Genomic DNA, 22,311 nt, shown 5'->3' with positions numbered 1-22,311 from the left:
TGTTTTCACGCACTGGGGTCAGAAGATTACTGAACGGGGAGGAAGGGGAATAGGGTCATTTGGCTTCAGTAATGACACTATTCTAAAACTCTACTTGATAGGCTGTTCTGAAATGTCCAACACCTTTTCTACCACCACAGGTCCAAAAGCATGAATTCCACAAAATACGCTCAAATTTTACTAAACTAAAGCCCAAGAAATCAAGTACATTTAATTGCTGGAACGTACTCAGGTTATTATCAGTTTTATATTAAGCCTTTAATGCTTGCAGCTCCTCAAGACCAACCATAAACCGATAATGTGTTTCACTACTATTATTATAGTTGCTGTCAGAAATATTGACTGCCAGGGTCAAATTGAATTTCACACATCTTTCTGAATTTTCTCTATAGCTACTTTAATGTATATGCTCATCTGTGAAGTTCATGTAACTAGAAAAGGTAGACATCTTTCGAAGTCTGATGATAATACATTTTAAGCAAGGTGTGCTTACAGAAATACTTTGTTAGGTTTCTCATCAAATAACTTAAACTTGGCAAATTTATTCTTTCATTCTGAATTTGCAAAGAATTAGGTTTGAATAAGTTAATGAACAAGGCAAAAGCAAGCATGATACATAAACTAAAATCAAAAGTGAATTAAAAAGCAGGCACTTTCATATAAAGACTACAATTAATCATTATGATGAGCAAATATGAAACAATATCTCTATTTGTACCACAGAGCTGACATAGCTTTTCTGTTCACCCACCACAGAAGTTAATTATGAACAGATGTGCTTAGATTATATCAAAATTTATATTCCATGAAACTAAGTACTGAACAAAGCCATATATTTTAATGAACAACTACATTTCCTATTTGTTTGGGTTTTTGTTGATGAGTAAGCTCAGCAGCAACCTAGACTGTTCAAACCCATTCATTTCCAATTCTGCTGCCTTCATCTTTCTTGCAGACAGTGATTTTTATGCTGCTCTATTAAGTAATTGTTTCAAAGGTGTATTGACAAAGCACCCGCTGATCAGGACAACCCCCCACATACATGGCATGCCTGATTTCCAACAGCCAGGGAAACAAATGCCTCAAGGCTGCTCTTGCATATTTGAGTTCTCTCTATGGTAGATAGATAGCAATAGCAGCCTGTCAGAGGACAGAGAATTAAAAGTTCCCTTGGGTGACCAGTTTGTCTTCCTGAAAATGCAGGTTTGTTCCCAACAGATTTTTTTCGAAGCATTTCCTACATCCTTTTTTAATTAAAAAAAATGTAGAAAATGAAGGAGTGGCTTAGACCCTGCCCAGAATAAGACATATCTATTCAGCGACATGGATTTACCAATATTCCCTTTGATTTTCCTCACACATTTCTAAATGAGTACCTAACATTATAGTGGAATAGTACCTTCACTTATAGTGGAAAAGAGAAAATAAATCGAATCTGAAGATTTATCCAAACTATGGGCAGCAGCTAAAAAAATCTTATTACACAACCATGGTTTGAAAATCTGGCCTCTCAGTTCTTCCTTGAGGATACATCAGACTGATTCACCCTAGATTAAACAAGTGCTGAAGTAGATGGCCTTTAAAAAGCCAATTATATTTTAATAGGCTGGAAGGATACCTTCATGTTGCATATCTTTAATTAAGAAGTTTGCTTTGCCGACAAAGGCTTGGATAGCGAGAAAAGAAAACTGAGTATCCAAGAGACACAGCTAGAACAAGGATTCAGCACCTTAACAGCTAGAGTACTATCAGAGAACATAAATATTGGATAGCAGGATTGAGACCCTTGGGAACTAGGTATGGGCAAGAACATACAGATGGTGGGATTTCCCAAAGAAGTGCTGGGTGGGGGTGTGACTGGATCCCCCCTGGATGCAGCCTGGGACTGTGCCTCTGGGGCTCTCTCACACAGTGCCTTGCTAGTGACCAGCAGCAAGCCCCTCCAGGCACTGTGATCACTCAGCACAACCGCATGTGGAGCCCCCACACCCAGCTGGATTGCATGAATGCTCCCAGAGCCACTCATGAATCACACAGAGAAAGACACCAGAGTCAAGTCCCCTCAGCTCCTAGCACTGTACCCCAGAAATATATCGTCTTGCACTGTTCAAAATGAGCAGTGCAAATCTATAGATTGGTTCACCACTTCAACTATGGAAAGTGGATATACACCAGCCATTGTCAAACCTGAGCAGATTTGCCCCATACTTCATACAAACTCACTGGTAAAGATAAACAATTAAACAAATGTATTGACTATAAAAGGTAGATTTTAAGTAACATTAAGTGAGAGGCAAAAAGTCAGAGTGGTTACCAAAAGAAAAAAATACATAAGCATGTAGTCTAAACTCTCAACCCTATTAGACTGGGCAACATCTAGATTAAGCAGTTCTTCTCACCCCACTGGATATTGCATTCCTTAATATACAGGTTTGGTCCCTAAACCTGGGTCAATCTGCTCTGTTTGAGTCTTGTCTTCTTCTCAGTGTCTTAGTTGCTTGCAGCGAAGGTGGGGGCAGGAGAAGGGCCCAGCATGTGTCCACTCTGTCTTATACCCTAAGTCCATGTGCTTGGGGAGCACAAGTCCAGGCATGTCTGGGGAGCATTGCTGAGTCTCTCCAAGCAAGACTGAGCAATTCTCCTGGGGTGGCCTCATGCAGGTGAGTCATTGATTTGTAGCTCCCTTGCTGGACAATGTCTGTTGATGAGTTGTTTGACACCCCACCCGGGCGTTGATTACTTTCCTTGCTGTTGCCTCTGGGGGGCTAATATCTGGCTGATTCCGCAATTTACAGCATGTTTTAGGAACCACCATACAATACAATTCTCTTAACTTCATATGCATTAATGATACACATATATGGATAGAGAAATGACTTTCAGCAGATCATAACCTTTCCTCTGATACCTTAGAAGGTATGCTTTATATGTAAGATCACAATTATATGAAAATGAGGAATACGGGGATCACAGTATGCTCCCTCAAGGTATAGAATGTCACAGGGGGTAAGAAGCTATGTTTTCTAAAAAACTAAGTATCCAAGACTCAAAACAGACAGAGAACATCCTATCCATTTTGGGAAGACCCTGTCTTATTACCAGAAATATTTTCTCCAAAAACTCCTCAACACACCCTGAAACTAACATTTAGAAAAGCAATCATTTGACAAGTAGTGCCTAATATATGAGACAAAGGCAGTAGCAGCCAGAACGATCAAGGATCTTTGTTGTAAAATGGACAAATAAGGTTCTTCTTATCACCACCTTTTGCAATTGAAGAATATGGGCTGGATTTTCCTCTCATATCAGTTTCACCCTGGTGCAACTCCATTTTCTTCTATGGAATTTACCCTGATTTACAAGATTTATCTTTTGGGGGAACTGAATCAACTCAAACCCTTAGTGAACATGGTAGGGATGCCACTCCCACAAAAAGAGAGCTCAAAATATTACTGTATAATAATTAGATCGTATTAGAAAATAGCCCACATGGATCAAACACCTCTATGTATTTCTGACCATAGAAGATAATTTCCATGCCACTGCCAAGTAAAGTATTTTGATTATACAACTGTCAAGTCCTATGGGTCTTGAACCTCAGTCCAACCCTCCATCCAGCAGCTTACAGACAGCAAGTGGGACCTAGGTCCCCAAAGCCCAACTGGGGCACAAGCCCTGCCACGACATTCTGATCAGGAGAACCCCAAGCTTCATAATTGGGCTGCACATCCTATTTAAGCCAGAGAAGGAAGCAGGAAGTTGTCTGAACAACTGGGCTTCACCCTGACACAGACCACACGTTTAGTGTTACCAGATTCTAGCCTTCTGATCCTGACTTTCTGGTGGCCTGACTCTTGGTAACTGGAACCAGAGGGCAGGAACCTGGTGGCATTGCCCAAACCTGACCTTTTGGTTCAGGAACTCTGATTCCATTGCCTGATCCTGACCTCCTGGTATCCTAATTTGGCCTGACTCTGGATCCCTGCCCTCTCTTGATTCTGATCTCCTGTTATTCCACCCTATCCTGAATCCTGCTAATAGGCTCCTGGCCCCTAGACACTCTGCCCATGCCTGACACTAACGCTTAGGCCAGGCCGCTCATGCCCCAGCCCTGACAACAACCTACCTCCCAGATACCACAATGGTACCATTTCTTCATCTCTCCCACAAATACAAATGCTAAAAAAGGTATTTTCAATTAATTGTGTTGCAAGGCCAGACATGACAAACCTCTGTCATTGTAGGAATGGCACTTCCAAAAGTGGGATAACTAAAAAGAGCACCTTTGGATGCATACAGCAATTGCTGGTATTGCTACATGCTTTGGTGGCACCACTGATAACTTGCAAGATAAGGTCCCCATAACCATTCCACCTATCTCTCATCACTGTACAGTAGATCTAAAATGCCAATTCTAGAATAAACTCTCAGCATTTCTGAATGGCAGGTTGACTGTGGGTTGTTCATTTATTCTGAAATTGAAAACACTATTGTAAAACCTCAGCTTTAAACACACTGCTGATGGAAACACAAAATAGGCTATTTCAAGAACATAAACGTACGATTTCATATTTTATGAATATGCTATCAAGAAACATTTAGCAACTTTGCGAGGGGTCACATTAAATAAATATTGTGGCTGAGGAATACCAGTTAGCAACACTAGAGTGATGCTGCCTATTATCTAGAGTGCTAGCAGTATTGTAGAGTAGCAGTATGTGCTTATCTGAAGAAAGCAAATTCAATAATTCCCTACCAAAAAACTGAATTGGCACTTAATGAACAGATGAAGAGCTTCAAAAATATGTCTATGCATTAAATTTAGTCTAATAATATCAGGTTATGTTCCCACTAAAACACTATTTTAAAAAATAGAAAACCCGTATAAATAAGTACATTACTTGCAAAGAAAGCATCCATGTAATTTTCACTTTGGTAATCTCTAAAAGGAAACTGGAAACTCTGCACAAAGAATACAGTTAAACCCAGAAGATAAAGGCAGCAATGGCCAAGTACCATCAATGTACAGATCTTTTCTCCTGTCCATCATCACACCCATCTCAAGAAATTGATCCTAACAGATGTTCCCTGATCAACGCTACAAAAGTAGGGAAAATACAAAAACAAATCTTTGTCAGGGCTCCCCGGAGGAAAATCCCTCCCCAGACCCTAGTTGTCAGCGTGCTGTGAACAAAATTATAGTGTTAAGAATCAAATCCCACATTTCCATAAAAGCTTCTGTGTTTATTTACCCCACAGTTTAAAAAAAAAGTGTAGGGGTGAAATCCCTAACACCCCACTGACTTCAACAGAGCCAGGATTTCACCATAGGAATATTCATGGTTTTTTTGCTGTTGCCTAGTTACCCTAATTTTGGTACTTCCACACTGCAACAATAAACCACCTATTGCATTTTGTTCTGAAGGTGCATAAATGCAAATTCTTCAACCTTTTCAGATAGCGAAAACCCTTCATATCTATGATTCGCATTTCTGGAATTTCCCAGAATTCGTACATCCTGTTTAAGTGAGATCATTATAAAAACAGAAAGAAAAATCATTCTGGCAACTTGTTGGAGCAAAAATCTCTACGGTTTCAAATCAGGAAAATGACAATTGTAGCAATCCTTTTACATAAACTTCCTCATCTGTGGCCAGGCTTAAGGTCTGCTGTTCTTAGTGGCCATTTTGAGGTAAAGTTTTGATTAAAGCCGTTTTTCTAGGAAATACATGATAATGTAAATTGAAACGTAAACAAACATAAATGTGTGACAAATCTTATGATCAGTTAGAATTATTCTGGCATCAATTACCTCTGCTTTAGATATTAGACACATAACAAGGTTCCATTAAAATTCTAAAAAGCAAAATAAATGAATGACTACAGTACTGTACAATACACTGAAGAGGCTGGAACTGTTTAGAATACAGAGGAGATGAATAAGAGGGGAGAAGACAATGACATATGAAACACTGAAGAGTAGAGAGCGAGCAAATTGACCTCTCAATTTCTCATAGCAAAGGAACATTCAATTAAATTATGAGGCAGCAAAAATTTAAAACTGACACAAAATACTTGGTTTAACAATGCATAATTAACCTATGGAACTCACTGCTACCAAATATAATTGAGGCCAAGCACTTCGTAAAAAAACAAAAAGAAAGCGATCAGACATTCATACAGATAATATCTCATGTAACTGTCAGATGTTCTAATTAAGGGCTATATACCCTTACACTTCAGGTCCTAAGCCAACCAAAACCAGAAGGGGACTAGAAAGAAACATCCCCTATGTGTTGGTTATTGCATAACTGTTTCTAATGGGGTGTCTTCCACCTTCCTCTGAAGGATTTCGTATTGGCTTATTGTCAGAGACAGGATACTGGCCTAGTAGAATCATTGTTCTGACCTAGTATGGCAATTCCTCCGATCTTATACCAGTACTATCCACAGAAGTCATAGCAAGACCTGAAATGTTCATAGACTAGAAAACAGCCCAAGTAATATTCCATAAAAGTGTGTAAAACTCACATAACCAAAATTCTGCATTAAAATGGGCCCGATTCTCTAAGTGCTCTATGTGACAAAGTGGAATAGGTCTGTATCAAATTATGACCTGCATTTTGTATTATGTATTGAACATGTCTCAACTTGCCTGAGGGCAGCCTGTCCTACTGCATTCCAAACAGCTGCCTTGCCCAGCAAAGGTGCGTAACACCTCCTTCCAGGATTACCTGAGAAGCCATCAAGACTGACCTCTGGAGTCATCGGCTTCGACTGCATTTCAACTGCTGGCTCACCCCCATGGAACAATGGGTTTTCTCCACGGCAGCCCACAGGGGCCAGCACAACTGGTGAGACTGGAGCGTCTCAGTTTGAGTACATGGCACGGAAACAGGGGCCTATTGAACAGTAGGGTTCTGCTGTGTGCCGAGCATCACCACACCTATGAAGGACTTGCAGAAGGCAAGAGGGACTCAGCCCCACCTGAAAGACTGGTGACCCTCAGACTTCACAGACGGGGTAAGCTCAGACTAGGGTAGGGTGTGTCTCAGGACTTTTGTTGTTTTCAAAGATCTGTAACTCTCCAGTGTTTTTAAGAGTAAAGTTTCTGTGGGTATGAAATTCCTTTTCTAAGCCTGTGTTCCTTTGCCCCAAGGGGTTAAACTACAAGTCCAGAATGCCCCCAGCCTAGGTGAAGCTCTGGGGGAGCATTGAACATTGAGCATGGAACACGGGAGTGTATTGTAGAGACCCAGAGGTAAAAATCAATGGTCAGACTCTACCTAGACCCCGCTGGTTTGACAGGACATGGACCCCAGCAATTGGGTCCACTCCCAACTGATTGGCGTCCAAACAGTGGGGCACTGGGCCCAGTTATAACACTCTGCACACAGAGCTCCAACATCAGCTGCCAGAGGAGTTCCCGGTGGACAGTGCTTGCAGGATTGGTCCCAGGCTCTGTTTTATATAAGGTTTTAACTCCTGTGAGCGAAAAGCATGTAGCTGTGATCTTTAAATCTTTGGAAGACAATGTGTCTCTGAACAACTGTAGAGGAAGTCAGAACTGGCAGCACCTGCCTTCAGTTTGGGGGGAAGGCATTGCTCTTCATTATGTTTCTCATTCTCCCCAGTAAGTCCCAGAACAGTTTGGTCCTCCTCGGGCTTCTTTCATTGTTCTGTTACCTTCTGTTTAATGATGATCCATCATTTTTAAAAGGACCAAAGATATGGCATCCGTTATAGATAGTTGCTCAGCACACCTACACTACAGGTCAGATTAAAGAAACCCAGGGAGGACTAAAGAGAGATGAACTTAATCAGGGGGATGAAAGACAAAATGAAAATCTATCTCCCTTTAAATTTAAAGAGGAGTTTCCTTCAGCTAAGATGAGCTTTACTCTTTCTGCATCCTTGTTAAAGACAAGCTGTGCACTGTCAGACCATATTGGGCTTTTATGATTGAAATGCTCTAGTGGTTTTTATAAATTGTGCACGCTGGATAGCAAGGCTCTGTTGACTGAGGTGATTGAGCCATTTCCTATTGATCTAGCGCCTTCCCCTCCTCCCCTCTTCCTAATGAAGGCAGAAAGACATAGCCTGGAAATTTTTGATGTTCCATTGCTCTGCTCTTCATTATTTTGATCTTTTATCAATCCCCGTATTGGTACATGTCTTGTAATATATGTTTTCTGTGTTTAAGCCTTCTGGCTTCCAAAGACTTTTATACTTGATCAAGACTTTTCACATAGAAAATAAAAGCTGTACATAGTGCTAAGTTGGGTACATGAGTTTTGTTTTCCAGATACAAGTAGTATTGTAAAACGTCATGTTAGAAAACCTGCTTGTTTGTTTGTCTGAATGGAATAAACTGCCAGTTACTGCAGGAAATCAAATATGTATAATTTTATCTGACATGGCCTTATCATCTTTATTTTACATAAAACCCCTTCAGATTGCTGAATTGCCTTTGGATAAAATGTAGCACTGTACAGATTACTGTCAGGATAAATTCTTATAAAGAGTCCTCTTGGTGATTTTAGTGGAGGCAGAAAGGGACAATGACTAGAATGAGCTGGGTTCTCTCTTGCTATTGGCTGGTACCTATAAAAGAGGGAGACACCAATTCTTTGACAGCCTCTGAAATACTGACACCACTATAACTATTTGAGGTGGAAGCTGGACTAAACACAGAAAGGCAAGGGAATTCTGACAGCACTACTAAATATCTTGCTTCTGATACCTGCTAAAGTTTCCTTTCTAAGAAAGAGCTCTTTTGTGAACAACGTGTCATGAGAAATCATAATTAATCTTTCTTCACTTTGATCAACCATCAACTAAAATCAAAGTGAAGAAAAAACTATTCTGCAAGAACACATCAGTAGGAGATCAATAGCGTGCACAGTAATGACGACGATTAATTTCCAACCACAACTCCAACAACCTAACCTCAAACTGTAAATTTTATACATACACACATGCGTGTGCACCCCCTCTCCCACCAGTGCTATCTAGTACACAGAGTAAGGGAGACAGAAGTAAGATAGGCTTGGAAGAAAACTGCATAGGGCAAAACACAAGTGAGTTATGCTGGTGTGATTTGCAACTAGAGCTGATAAAACCCCTTTGTACCACACCATGCCACCATGTATGCTGTTTGTAACACATGAGTTACAGAAATATTATGTCAAATGTTTGGGTGAGTTTTAAGAAATTTTATTTGGGTTGGTTTTTTGTATCCCTTCCCCTGTAAAGCTAAGTGTTTTAGCTGCCAAAAATCTTAGAGGCAGCCATAAATCCCTCAGAATCATTTCATCCATTGCACCTTATATTGACTCACTTGCTTTCTATCCCCTAATCTATTTTCCCAGGACTGATTCTAACATTCCAAAACCCCAAGAAGTTTTTAATAGACATAATTACAAAACCAACTCTCTGCCTCAAAAATCTCTTTTTCTCTTCCCCCAAATGTGGAATTCCACAACTGAAGCTCAGTGTGAGCAAAAGTGACAGCCTTTCTAGCAAGACTTCCTCCCTCTCCTTTCACTTCCAATACCCTCTCCTCTTTCTTCCTTGTTTTTTTCTCCTTGTGAGATTTTATCTCAAGGTTGCCAAAAACTAAGGAGATACTGGCAGAATTGAATCCAAATTAAAATCCATGCCTAGACTCTGTGTGTGTGTTGGTATTTTGAAAGGACTTGATTATAGATGCAGGATTATTTTATATTCTAAAGATTTGAAACTTATTTCCCATGAACAGATAATATAGAAATTTACAGAAAGAGCAGATCAGGCCTAGGGTCAAATTTTCAGCGGCATCTAAGTGACTTAGGGGCCTAAGTGTTATCAAAAGCCAATAAGACTTAGACTTCTAAATGCCTATGTCACTTTTGAAATGAGACTTAGGTACGTTGAAAATTCTATCCCAACTATGTATAAAGAAATTTCACACTCTATGGGTAAACAACAATGGATGGAAAACTTTTATGGGAAACATTTAAGGTTTCAATTTGGTCCAAGGTGCTCCTCATGATTTAGAGGGAAAAGTAGTACTAAGTAGCTAGATAAAAAAGTGGGAGTATCATTGGATGGGAGTGCAGGTTAATGATATTCAATTAACACTTAATTGATCTGCAGGAAATGAGAACTGAAAAGGAAGTAATGAAGAAGGTGGCTTCCTTTTCTTTCTGTCACTCAATAGCTATTTAGATAACTCCACTACAGTAGCGGAGTGCCTGACAAACTATCAAATTTACCCTCACTGCATGAAAAGAAGTAGTTAGAGAAATGAGAGAAGATCGTGGATTACAGAAGCACCGCTACTGGCACCTTGCTGGTAAGGATATGTCAGTATTTCTCGTCTTTCTCAACTGTAGACATTCATTTCAATTTCAACTTTGTTGTAACAGAGCAGTATTACTTCAGTTTGGTTAAAATTACAGCCTTCCAATAAGAGATGGAATTTATTTCAAGCTTTTTTTTTTTTTTTTTTTAGTACTTTTTAGTGCTTTTATAGCGCTTCTGTAGTTCAAACAGATGGTTGTTTTTTTCTGATGTGTATTAATGTCCTATGATGTTATACAACATTAGTCCACTACTCTGTCTTCCTATAAATGCTTCCTCAAGACCAACTCTGCTCTGACACCTACAAATCAATGCTCATTTTATTGTGCATCAGTCAGGGGTAGCTGATTTTTTGTTACTTACTAAATTGGAACCATCAGGAAACTTGTATAAACAACATGAGCTTATTACTGGTATCCTTGTCCTCCCTTCCCACGTGTTTGTCTGTTACAGTCGTTTGTTTCATTTGCATGATCTTACAGAGAGTTTGGCTGCAGTGCTAGATTTGTAATTATTAATCATTTTGGATCAACATAGATATATACATAAATAAAATGTAATTTAACAAAATAATTATTTATTTGGTTAAAGTTTTGTTTCATTTTTTAAAAGGGGCCAATTTACCACATTTTCATTTACATGTGAGCCACTGGGTATAACTAGGGGGTTTATGTTTAGGTGCAAAAAAAAAAAAAAAGGATTTCTTTGTTGCAACTACATTGCAGGAAAAGAAAGGTGAAAGAAGAGACACTAGAAAGAAGGAGAGGTTGATAAACTGGGCAGGCTGGGATGATAGGGTTACTTGTGGCCTAATCGGGAAGAGCAGTTAAAAGGCACAGAATCCCAAGACATTCGTACAAATAAAAGATGGAAGGGAGGTAAGGTCCAAGAGAGAATGATAGGAAAGGAGTAGTTAAGCATGGTATTATTAACAACAAGCCAGCAAAAATATAAATTATACAAGTCTCTTGAATTTACAACACATTAGAGCAGTTACCCTTGTAAAAATTCATTCAAATTTAACAAGTCACAAACTTTAATGACAGGTTTCAGAGTAACAGCCGTGTTAGTCTGTATTCGCAAAAAGAAATGGAGTACTTGTGGCACCTTAGAGACTAACCAATTTATTAGAGCATGAGCTTTCGTGAGCTACAGCTCACTTCATCAGATGCAACTTTAATGAATAATTTGATGATGACATAAAACATAACCTTACCTTTCCTGTGTGGGAGAATTCAGACTAAACAAGATTCTCAGGCAGCAAATTTCAGGGCTGTCCCCCAAAGTGTTGATCCAGATCCTGGGTGGACTTTCACCCCTCCTCCCAAATATACACACATCAGACTCTACTCTTGACCTCACCCTGCAAACTTATTTTTTTCTCCAGTTTGTTTTTCAAGTCCTCATCACTGATGCTGTCACACACTAGATCAGTGTTTATGCGCTAGCTATCCTCCTCCTAAGGCAATGTGTACAGCAGAGGGAGTGGGACTCAAGCCCCACATGCTTGCCAATTGCCAGATACCTGAGTCCAATATTTTCCTGGTGATGGGATTCAGGAAGTGGAATGATCCCCAAGAAGTGTTGCTATACGTTCTCCATCTTTCAAGACAGAAGAGATTCCCACATCCCTCCACCTAAACACAAAACACGCCCCCCACACGCACACACACACACACACACACACCTTCATAGCAATGAGGGTCTCAACAGTGCTTTTCTCTTCCATTTTCTTGTGGTTTGGAGGAGTTTTGGCAGCACCTCCCTGTATTTCTCCTCTCAGTGATAGAAGACGGTTCAGTGGCTCCAAAATATCACTGAACCATTGTGCAGAGTCAGCTGGTCTGTGTACTGCATCTGTCTCTCAAACACACACACAGCCAATTGCTGACCAGTTCAGATAACAGTGAAGCATACACATTTCTGATATTGTTCCACTCATGGCATATCTCTGAAGACCAAAAAAAAATTGGTGTTCTCAAACTGAGTGGCTCCCTGGTGTCCCTAGCATCCTATGTTAGCCCTGTTCTACACTACGAGTTTAGGTCAAATTTAGCAGTGTTAGATTGATTAAACCCTGCACCCATCTACACAACGAAGCCATTTTTGTTGACTTAAAGGGCTCTTAAAATCTATTTCTGCACTCCTCCCTGTCGAGGGCATTAGCACTGAAATCGACATCGCTGGGTCGAATTTGGGGTAGTGTGGACACAATTCGATGGTATTGGCCTCCGGGAGCTATCCCAGAGTGTTCCATTGTGACCGCTCTGGACAGCACTTTCAACTCAGATGCACTAGCCAGGTTCACAGGAAAAGTCCCGGGAACTTTTGAATTTCATTTCTTGTTTGGCCAGTGTGGCAAACTCATCAGCACAGGTGACCATGCAGTCCCAGAATCACAAAAGAGCTCTAGCATGGACCGAACCGGAGATACTGGATCTGATCACTGTATGGGGAGACAAAGCCGTGCTATCAGAACTCCATTCCAAAAGACGAAATGCCAAAATATTTGCAAAAATCTCCAAGCGCATGATGGACATAGGCTACAACAGGGACCCGCAGCAGTGCCGCGTGAAAATTAAGGAGCTCAGGCAAGCCTACCAAAAAACCAAAGGGGCAAATGGCCGCTCCAGGTCAAAGCCCCAGACATGCCGCTTCTATGATGAGCTGCATGCAATGCTGGGGGGGGGGGCCCTACCATTATCCTACCCCTGTCCGTGGTCACCTGCAAGGGGGGAGTCTCATGCAACAGGGATGAGGATTTTGGGGACAAGGAAGATGAGGAGGAGGAGGCGGATAGTGCACAGCAGGCAAGGGGAGAAACCATTCTCCCCGACAGCCAGGAACTGTTTATCACCCTGGAGCCAATACCTTCCCAAGACTCCCAAGGCAGGCTCCTGGACCATGAAGCTGGAGAAGGCACCTCTGGTGAGTGTACCTCTGTAAATATAATACATGGTTTAAAAGCAAGCGTGTTTAATGACTAATTTGCCCTGAAGACTTGGGATGCATTCGCACCCAGGCCCAGAATCGGCATACTACGGAATGAGCCTGCCCCATTGCCACCAGGATGTCCAAATTGCTGGGACGTGCTTTGAGAGAAGTCTGTGTCCATGTCCTCATCACTCTCGTCACCGCGTTGCCATCGCCTCCTCGCCTGTTTTTGCAGGTTTTGGTTCTGTACATACTTCAGGATAATGCGTGAGGTGTTTTCAATGCTCATAACTGCCGCAGTGATCTGAGCGGGCTCCATGCTTGCCATGGTATGGCGTCTGCAGGAGAGCAAAGTTGCAGCGGAAGCGGTTGCTGACAGTGGATGCCACGAGAATAGATATTTATAGAGAACGACAAGAGGACCTGCAAGGTGGATTCATGAGAGCAGAGTTGCAGTGGGAGCGGTGGAGGGCGACGGTTAGCACCGCGCACATTTCCCGAGGAAGAACACACGTACCCGGGAGCCCATGACAGACAACATGGAGAAATTCGCTATTGAGACAATAGCAGCAGAGCAGAGTTGCAGCGGAAGCGGTGGATGATGACGGTTAGCAGTCCTACTGCACCATCTGCTGCCAGCAGCACCCAGGACACAACAGCAGCAGCGTCGGTGAGCTGAGCTAAGCTGAGCGGGCTGCATGCTTGCCGTGGTATGGTGTCTGCGCAGAAAAAAGGCGCAAAACGATTCTCTGCCGTTGCTTTCATGGAGGGAGGGGCAACTGACGACATGTACCCAAAACCATCTGCGACAATGTTTTTGCCCCATCAGGCATTGGGAGCTTAACCCAGAATTCCAATGGGTGGCGGAGATTGCGGGAACTGTGGGATAGCTACCGCTCTGTAAGTCGATGCTAGCCATGGTAGTGAGGACGCACTCCATCTACTTAATGCGCTGAGTGTGGACATACGCAATGGACTGTATAAAATCGATTTCTAAAAATCGACTTCTATAAAATCGACCTAATTTCGTAGTGTACACATACCCTTAGGGTTTGATCACTGAGTGGTGTTGGGAAACCTTAACACTCACTAAAGATTATGGGCACCATCTTAATGGCAAAACTCCAGCTGGAAACATGATCAGATCCAGTGACAGTTATGACACCCACTGAACCGCTCAATATAAGGTCCTTATTGTACCAATGCTCTTATTTAAGAACTAAGGAGTTTTTAGACGGCACTAATCATTACAGGGAAGCCACTGACAACAGAAGAATTATACACAGGACTATATTATCAAATACCTATAATATCACTGTCAAATTTAATTAGGAATCAGTATTTTTGTGAAATTTTCTGCCCTAAACTTATTCAATATAAACTTAAAACTATCACGTTGTCATTAACCAACCAACTGTAAAGAATTCCAATATGTGCATCTTGAAATCAATGGTTCTGTGAGAAAACAGTCTGCAGTATTTGACAGCTTAAGTTTACAATTAATAAGTCTTTTCATTCAGGTAATCAGCAATTACATTAACCACATACCTAACCACTAATAAGCAGTGTCTGGTAATTATTTTACAAGCAAAACAAAAATGACAATGTTGATGTATTGTAATGACACATCTCATTATAACTGGGTTACCACAAAATAATTCTAATAGAAACAATGGTAAGTTATATAGCCTTTACTATGCTACAACTTGATAATGCACTCGATAACTTTAAATTGTATATGGAATGTGAGCACATTTCTGAATGCTACGTTCATAGACAATACAATAATTCTTTCTTATTTAGTTTTAGAATACTGATTTACTTCAACGCTTTATTACAAACTATATCTCTAGAGACACTTCCGTATATGTTTTAAACTATGAGATTTTCCTGAAACAGTCACTACATTTAAACACACAGCCAATAGAAACTGAAATGCCAGATTGTTGGTCCGTCCCCCCGCATCCAATGATCAGTTTTTAATCTGTGCATCAGTCTAAAACAGCTGTGTATACAACATACTTGCAGGTATCACAAAAGTTACCAGCCGGAGCGTGAAACCTGCACTGAAAGAGACAGAATATTCTTATATTCTCTTCAGTGAGTCTGATGTTGCTTGGATTCTGATTTCTATATTATCCATGTAAACACCACCTTTTTATTGAAATGGCCTATATCTAACTCTTAACGTACTGGGTACCTAAAGGTGCTTCCAAAGTTAAAACAGTGGTTTGAAGAAAGTGAGGGGACAGATTCTAAACTCATCTTATGCATTATCGTACTCAAATAGGCTGCTATGGTGGGTGGGTAAGCAAACCATTAGAATTTCAGAGAGAGGGAAGACAGCCAAGCAGCCAATTGTCAACACATTGTCAACCACACAGAAGATCAAGAGTTTCTCTCTTGCTCCTCAGATGAAAAAGACTGGAAATGATGCAAGACAGACTGCTCAGTCCTTGAAGGGGAGGCACTACTTTGATTCTCTCTCAATCAACATTTTCTGCCTAGTGGCTACAACAGAAGCTATATATATGCAGACCTCCTTGGCTCAGGGAGGTGGGATGCGAAGTACAGACCACTCTGAAACCCAACAGATGCCCTTCATGTACCCGCCCCCCAGTTATCATCCTTAATTAAGAGAAGCAGCAGCAATTTGGCCAATGAGATAGGAGAGCTTCACATGCAGGGAAGCAAGTAATTCAGCTGAGATGAGTTGAGAGTTTATAAATGGGTCCCACTACAGCATTCTCCACTAATGACTGCAACACTTCATTAATATTCAGGTCCAGTGGAGTCAGGGGGTAAAAAAGGGGGCAGTTTCTAGGGGAGGGGGAATGCCTGGGGAACTGTTTCCCTTGTCTGTAGGAGCTTGGAGCAGTTCTTTGTTTGTTTGTTTATTAAGGTTTCAGCAGCTAATCAAGGGTGGCTTCCGAATCCTGCACACTGGGTCCTTTTATTTTGCTAATATCTAAATCAATAAATGAGGCTTTTCTAAGGAGATGTTTTTGCTTTCCTTCAGAAGAGCCTCTGGTAATTGGTGGTGGAGGATCAGAATATGTGGTCTTCTCTCCAGAGGCTTTGCCAGAATATGGCAAACAAAACTGAGATTGGAAGTAAACAAGGGAGAAAAGTATGATGCTTCTAGAATATGACAGTGTGTGAAATGCAGCAATAGGTATTATTTCCATGCAGGGAAAATGGTTTGTTTTTATTACATTTGTTACTACTGTATTTTCATGACTAGTTCTTTTAAGTGGAGCCTCATTACAGTCGGTCATACATGAATATTTACTTCATCCAATGGCTTTTGAAAAAAAGACTTCAAAGCAGCTTTCATAATATCGGTAATGCATCCACTAATTAAATACCACCAAATCCTTATAATGAGCAACACTCTGCCGCCCCAATCTAAATTTCTAAGGCAACTTGATTATGTCAGAGTTGAGGTAAGAGGTCATTTCTTGAGGATCCTCCATCACAGACATCAGAGAGCAGTAAAGTCATTGAAGGGCATCAAAAGCAGAAGCAATTTTCTCAGTCTTGACACTTTCTAATAAATTAGTCACTTGTCGAGCGAAGTGACAGTTATACAGCAAAACAAAATCTTGTAGAGCTCTTCATTTATTCTTGGAAATGTTGTCTATGTCACTGTCAAGTAACAGTAAAGTCCCTAACCCATTTCCTTCTGAAATGCCCTATCTCAGGGGGCTTCTTGCAAATCATTTCTTAATGAAGTTTAAATGACAAGTACATTTTTTTTTAGCTTTAGGTATAGCAAACTGTTTTTCCCTACCTCCCTGACATTTTCTATTGTAACTAAATCACTCTATAGAAGACAATGTATGGGATATGAATAAAAGATTTGTTATTTAACAAAGCAATACCACATTATAGGTAGCTTAACCACACCTTATTATAAATTGTTATAACTACTAAATAAACAATCATTAAACGTGCAAATATATATAGGGTATAGAAGATTGCCAAATGTCTGGCTTTACTGTAAATTAATCAGAGCCAGATTCTAATGTTCTTACTCATGGTGAGTAGCATCTGTCTCCAGAAGTGATTTCACTGAGACCGTTCATGGAGTAAGGTGTTATACAACATATGTAAGAATATCAGAATCTGCTCCAGAGATGGGAATGGAAGTTTGAGCGCTATAAAATACTGGGGCAGGGAAAGAGGAGTTAAATATAAATATGTCTTTTTAAAATGATTTTTGCTTATTTTATTACACATAATTGGTATGCATTTATTGCTTCTGTAATTTGCCAGGTCTGACAGCCCTGAAGACTGAAATCCTCTTATCAAGGCAGGATATAGACAGCAGGGCCTGGGCAGCAAATTGGAAAGTTTTTGCAAACTGATGCTCTAATATGTGTTGAGACCGCTTCTCTCTACTGGCAAAAGGATAATTAGCGTTACTTAGACAGGAAAAGAGAGATGAAAGAAATTCAGATAAGCATTCTTTGGAGCATAAGTACATCTTGGCTAAATATGCTGCAATGTCATGCAAACTACTTCAACTTTAAAAATTTGGCCTCTCCTCTATAGCTGCTGTAAGGAACCTAACCAGTGGGAAGCGTGGTGCTGCTATTTGGTATGTGGACTCAGGCCTGGGGAATCTGAATGTAGCAGGTCAAGATATACCTGTGCTCTACAACCCCTTGATGCTAGAGTTCGACAGCCTCCATGAATGTTGTTTGCTGAAGTGAGGCTGGGGTCAGACGTCTAAATACTTATGGACACTTGTCCAAGTTCAACTTCAGGAGCTCCAAAACGGGTGACTTCCTTGCTGCTGAGGGAAGAGGTACAAATGAGGGGGCGTCCCCTTTCTGCAGCTGCGGCTGCCACCTGTACGTGTCCCTGCCGCTGTGGAAGTGAACAGGAAGCAGCAGAGTAAGGCAGCAGGACAGAAGCAGCAGCTTTTTCTAAAGGTTTTCCCACCAGAGGGAGACTTCCCACTGGGTTTCCCTTCCCTTTGGTAGCTAAGCTACAGGAGTACTGACAAGCTGGCGCCTTCCCTCTTAGCAGCAGTGGGAGCAGAAACCAGGGGAGAGGCCCAGTGTGACAGAGCACTGCACCCCAGGCGTGCAGGAAACATGCAAAGATTCTCCTTACATTGATCCCACCCCAAAATTCACTTTCCTGCAAACCTCACTCATTCCCAATGGCTCTGCCAACCAGTAATGCATAACAGTTTGGCTCTAGCATATCACAGGATTAAGAAGCTGTTATGAAAACTAGAGATAAAAGAGCAAAGCTATGGAAAATTAGAGAAAATTAGATCTGATTGGATTCTGATATTTTATCAGCAACACTTTGCTTAACCCCACCATGTTATCAGATTCCTTCCCTGGGTTTAGGATTTTACTTCCTGAGGTACAAAGCAAAAAGCCCTCTATTTTAAAGTATGAGAGCTTTTCCCAGAGCAAAAGCAAGTACTGTACTTTTTTAATATGCTTTGAAATTTGGTAGTGAAGTTCACAGAAAGTTTGTGCACTGTTAGAATGCAAAGATTATCTTCAGTTCACACAGAGAATGGGAAATAAATATGGGGACGACACTTCAATTTATTGAGCCCTCTTTGGAAACCTCCCACCAAAGGTCACGTGGTCAAAACCTTGTAGTCAACTATATTTTCAGTTTTCAATACCAATTTAAAAAACACCACTTTTTCTTCCATTTGCAGCCCACACACTAGCAGGGCTTCACTTTCCTTTCCTTTGTTCCCAGATTATGCAACAAATGTAGTTTATCTTTAAAAAAAAAATCTAATCCTATAAAGGAGTAAATTGTTATGTCACGTTACTTGTAGCTTAAGATACCCAAAGAATAAGGTTTTCCCAATAAAAATAATATTTAGTTAAATTTTTTATTGATTTCTCAGCTGACTGAGAACAGTCAAATCTCTTAGCCACTATGGAGGAATCATTCCAGATTTTGCACTCACACTCTCAATATAATTGGATCTTTATACTGTCCAAATGCTTAACCATTGACGGTCAGAGTCTGACACTCTCTCCCACATTGACCAGTACTTTACATCTCAAATAGTCCCATTGAAAATCCACCCCCATGTAAATTATTGATAATCAAAATAAGGTAAATGTATAAAAAGATGAGATTTTTCTCAATAAATGTCAGTAAAAGTTGATTTCACCATTCACTCACAACTGACAAAAAAAATTCCTTCAATAATCATCCAAATTTACAGATAGGCAAAGAAAAATGCTGCTAGAGAATGTAGCGTTTCATGTAAGGACGTTTACTCTGTACATTTTGACATGCGATGTTGACGTGTTTTAACAGCTGAAGCTTTATAACTTTTTGAATCTCAACATGTACTGTCATTAAATAATTACTGTCTTGTAATTTCCTGCAGCTATGAAAATTAAGTAGATACATTTTAAAATGCTTAAAACCCATAATTTTGCACAACTGTAAAAACTGTAAGATAAAACTAGAAATAAATGCTTAAAAATAAACATTGATACTTGCATCAGAAATTATTTTAAAAAAATAGATGGAAAATATCAAATGTTTTCTTCCAAGCCTAGATATAAGACAGCATTTCCTCTTCTGGCTTTTGTCACCCGCAGAAGAATGCTTTGAAATGTACCTCTTTCCACAACACATCTATTTTACTTTTAACTAGCAAAAGAAGGTTACCTTAAAGATGTCATTTCCACCACCTCTGAAAGTTGAGTGTACTGCCCTTTTTGCACCCCAGACTCAGCAGGCCCCTCCTTCAAGCATTTTATTTTAAAACCTAGTAGCTCCAATTGCTTTGTTTCCAAATTGCCATGTGTAAAAGAGTACAGATTCTAACAAGTTCTACTCTCCACTGCACACATTTGATCAAATTAGTAATACCAACCATTTCTAGAGTCAGTACAATACAAAATACCCAGCAAATTCTGTTTATTTCTGCCCTAAACCACAAAGGTTAAACTTATTAGACATCTACATGGTCATGGAAAGCCTCACATGTAGCAAATTGCAACACACGCCCAAGTGTTGAACTAGGAAGCAGAGAGGACATGAACGGAGTTTCTACAGCTTCCTGGGTACCCTGGAGTACAGATCCACACCTGATTTGGAACGAGAGTGCCAGGGTGAGGAAGAAAGAGTGCTGAAGATGAAGCAAATTGTACCACTCACCCAAAACAATACATAGAGAAGGAACAATGGGCTGAAATGTCAACTCCCCTTTGGACAATGTAGTACTGGCTGTTAAGCAGCTCTTTGGGCATATACACCAGGTAGGCTCCGAGGATTCCATTCATCTGCCCCAGGCCTTCTGAGCACAGAGCAAAGCTTTTTCATGTTGATATTTTTCTAGCCCAGGATTTCATTCTACGCTCTTTTAAACTCATCATCCCCACAGTGTTAAATCAGTATTCGATGTACAGCCTGTTTCTGCAAAGGTTCCCAAGCCTGGGAAATGCTTTCTTGAAAAGCTGTAGTTAATATAATGCGTGCATACATTTTCTGAATGGTGCTACATCTATTTCCTTTGTTGAATCCAGAGATTTGTACTGTTTCAAAATCTGTCTCTGAGTTATGTGGCCAAGGGAAGTTACTATTGTATCATGTCGCAATCTCCTTCAGAATCTTTAAGCAAAACATGGGGATTTAACAGCTGGCAATTTACACTGTCTGCTCATCAACATCAGTAAAGCAAAGGATTCTCTATGAAAATAATGTGAATTTTCTGTATTAAATATACTTTTCAAACTATGGAAAGCACATAAAATATACTACAGTCTATCAATAAGAGAGAATTAATGAAAATCTTAGATTCAACTTTCTGGGGGAGGGGAAAAAAAGGCTTACCCCTCGACTGCAAACCACGGCCACATGCTTCATTGATTCCCAATATGCCCTGTCTCACAGAATCTGGCACCAATACACAGTGACTCCATTTATGGGTCTTCCATCTATGATAATAAACAAAGAGTTATGGAGTGTTATGGTTGCTTGGAAGTGAAGACAGCATTGAAGCAAATTAATATTCCCTGACCCAAAAAAAAAATTATGCTGGAGTGAAGGTTGATGGTACATATCAGTAATTTATGGGTAAAAAAAAATTTACATGAATGTTGTAATTTTCCCTCAAACAAGCTTTACAAACTTAAGGTCCGATTTAAGATTAAACTCGTATGAAATCTACATGAGCCTCCAATCTTCCTTCTTTGTTCTTTTCTTATTTTCAGTCTTAGTGCCTTTTTCAAAGTCTACTGAAATCAATGGGAATCTTATAATTGACATTAGTAACGTCTGGATCAGAGTCCTCTCCTGGAAACCCTTATTCATGCGTTTAATACTTTGCAGAATCTGTCTTCTAGAATCTGTCTACTGTAGTGTGCAGCTTTGTCGCTACATGCATTTTTACTCTTTTTAAGTACATTGTAATGTTGTGATCTGAGAAGCAGAAGTTTGCACAAAAAGATATAATGGATCTCTTTTTATTAATACTTGTATAAGACATGGTGTGATGTTGCACCCCATAATGCTTTATAGAAATATGCTTATGAGTGTAAATATGACATAAATGGATTATGTTTTATGCTAGATATGCCATGTAATATATCTTTGCAAAGGTTATGTTCTACCTAATGTATTCATCCTGTTTGTATGCATGTATCATTTTTATATCTGAAGTTATGAGCATTGGCTCTATGCTTGTATTTCAAGTGTTTGCTGTAGGAAGCACATAAGGCAGATTTGGTCAACACAGTGTGAAGGAGTTATGCGAAAAATTGAGAGTACTTAGCTAACAATGGACCGTGGGAGATGCCAATCCACATGAAAAGCTTTCCTAGGAATGTTCAAACTAACATGTAAACAATGGTGTCGGGCTGCAAAAAGCTGAATCATTCATAGACATGTGACTTGCCCAGGTGACTGCAAAACTCCATCTTGTGGAGGGGATTTTACAAAGGAGAAGAGAGGGGTTTCCACCCAGAAGAGAAAGACTATATAAGCCCCTGGAAACCCCTCCATTTTGTCTTCAGCCTATCCACC

The 22,311-nt window shown here is 40.2% G+C and overlaps 1 protein-coding gene across 1 annotated transcript in view; it reads right to left on the bottom strand.

The window, feature by feature from the left end:
* The window catches only part of THSD7B (thrombospondin type 1 domain containing 7B), a 408,861-nt gene that overhangs the window by 182,928 nt on the left and 203,622 nt on the right, over positions 1-22,311 (bottom strand). The window contains exon 11 of the mRNA XM_077830083.1: positions 21,121-21,224. Within this exon, the coding sequence (XP_077686209.1) occupies positions 21,121-21,224 (104 nt within the window). The remainder of the gene's footprint in view (positions 1-21,120; positions 21,225-22,311) is intronic.

The sequence above is a fragment of the Eretmochelys imbricata genome, chromosome 11, assembly GCF_965152235.1.
Source record: "Eretmochelys imbricata isolate rEreImb1 chromosome 11, rEreImb1.hap1, whole genome shotgun sequence".
NCBI lineage: Eukaryota > Metazoa > Chordata > Testudines > Cheloniidae > Eretmochelys > Eretmochelys imbricata.
The sequence above is the reverse complement of the archived record's forward strand: the minus strand, read 5'-3'. Positions and strand labels throughout refer to the sequence as shown.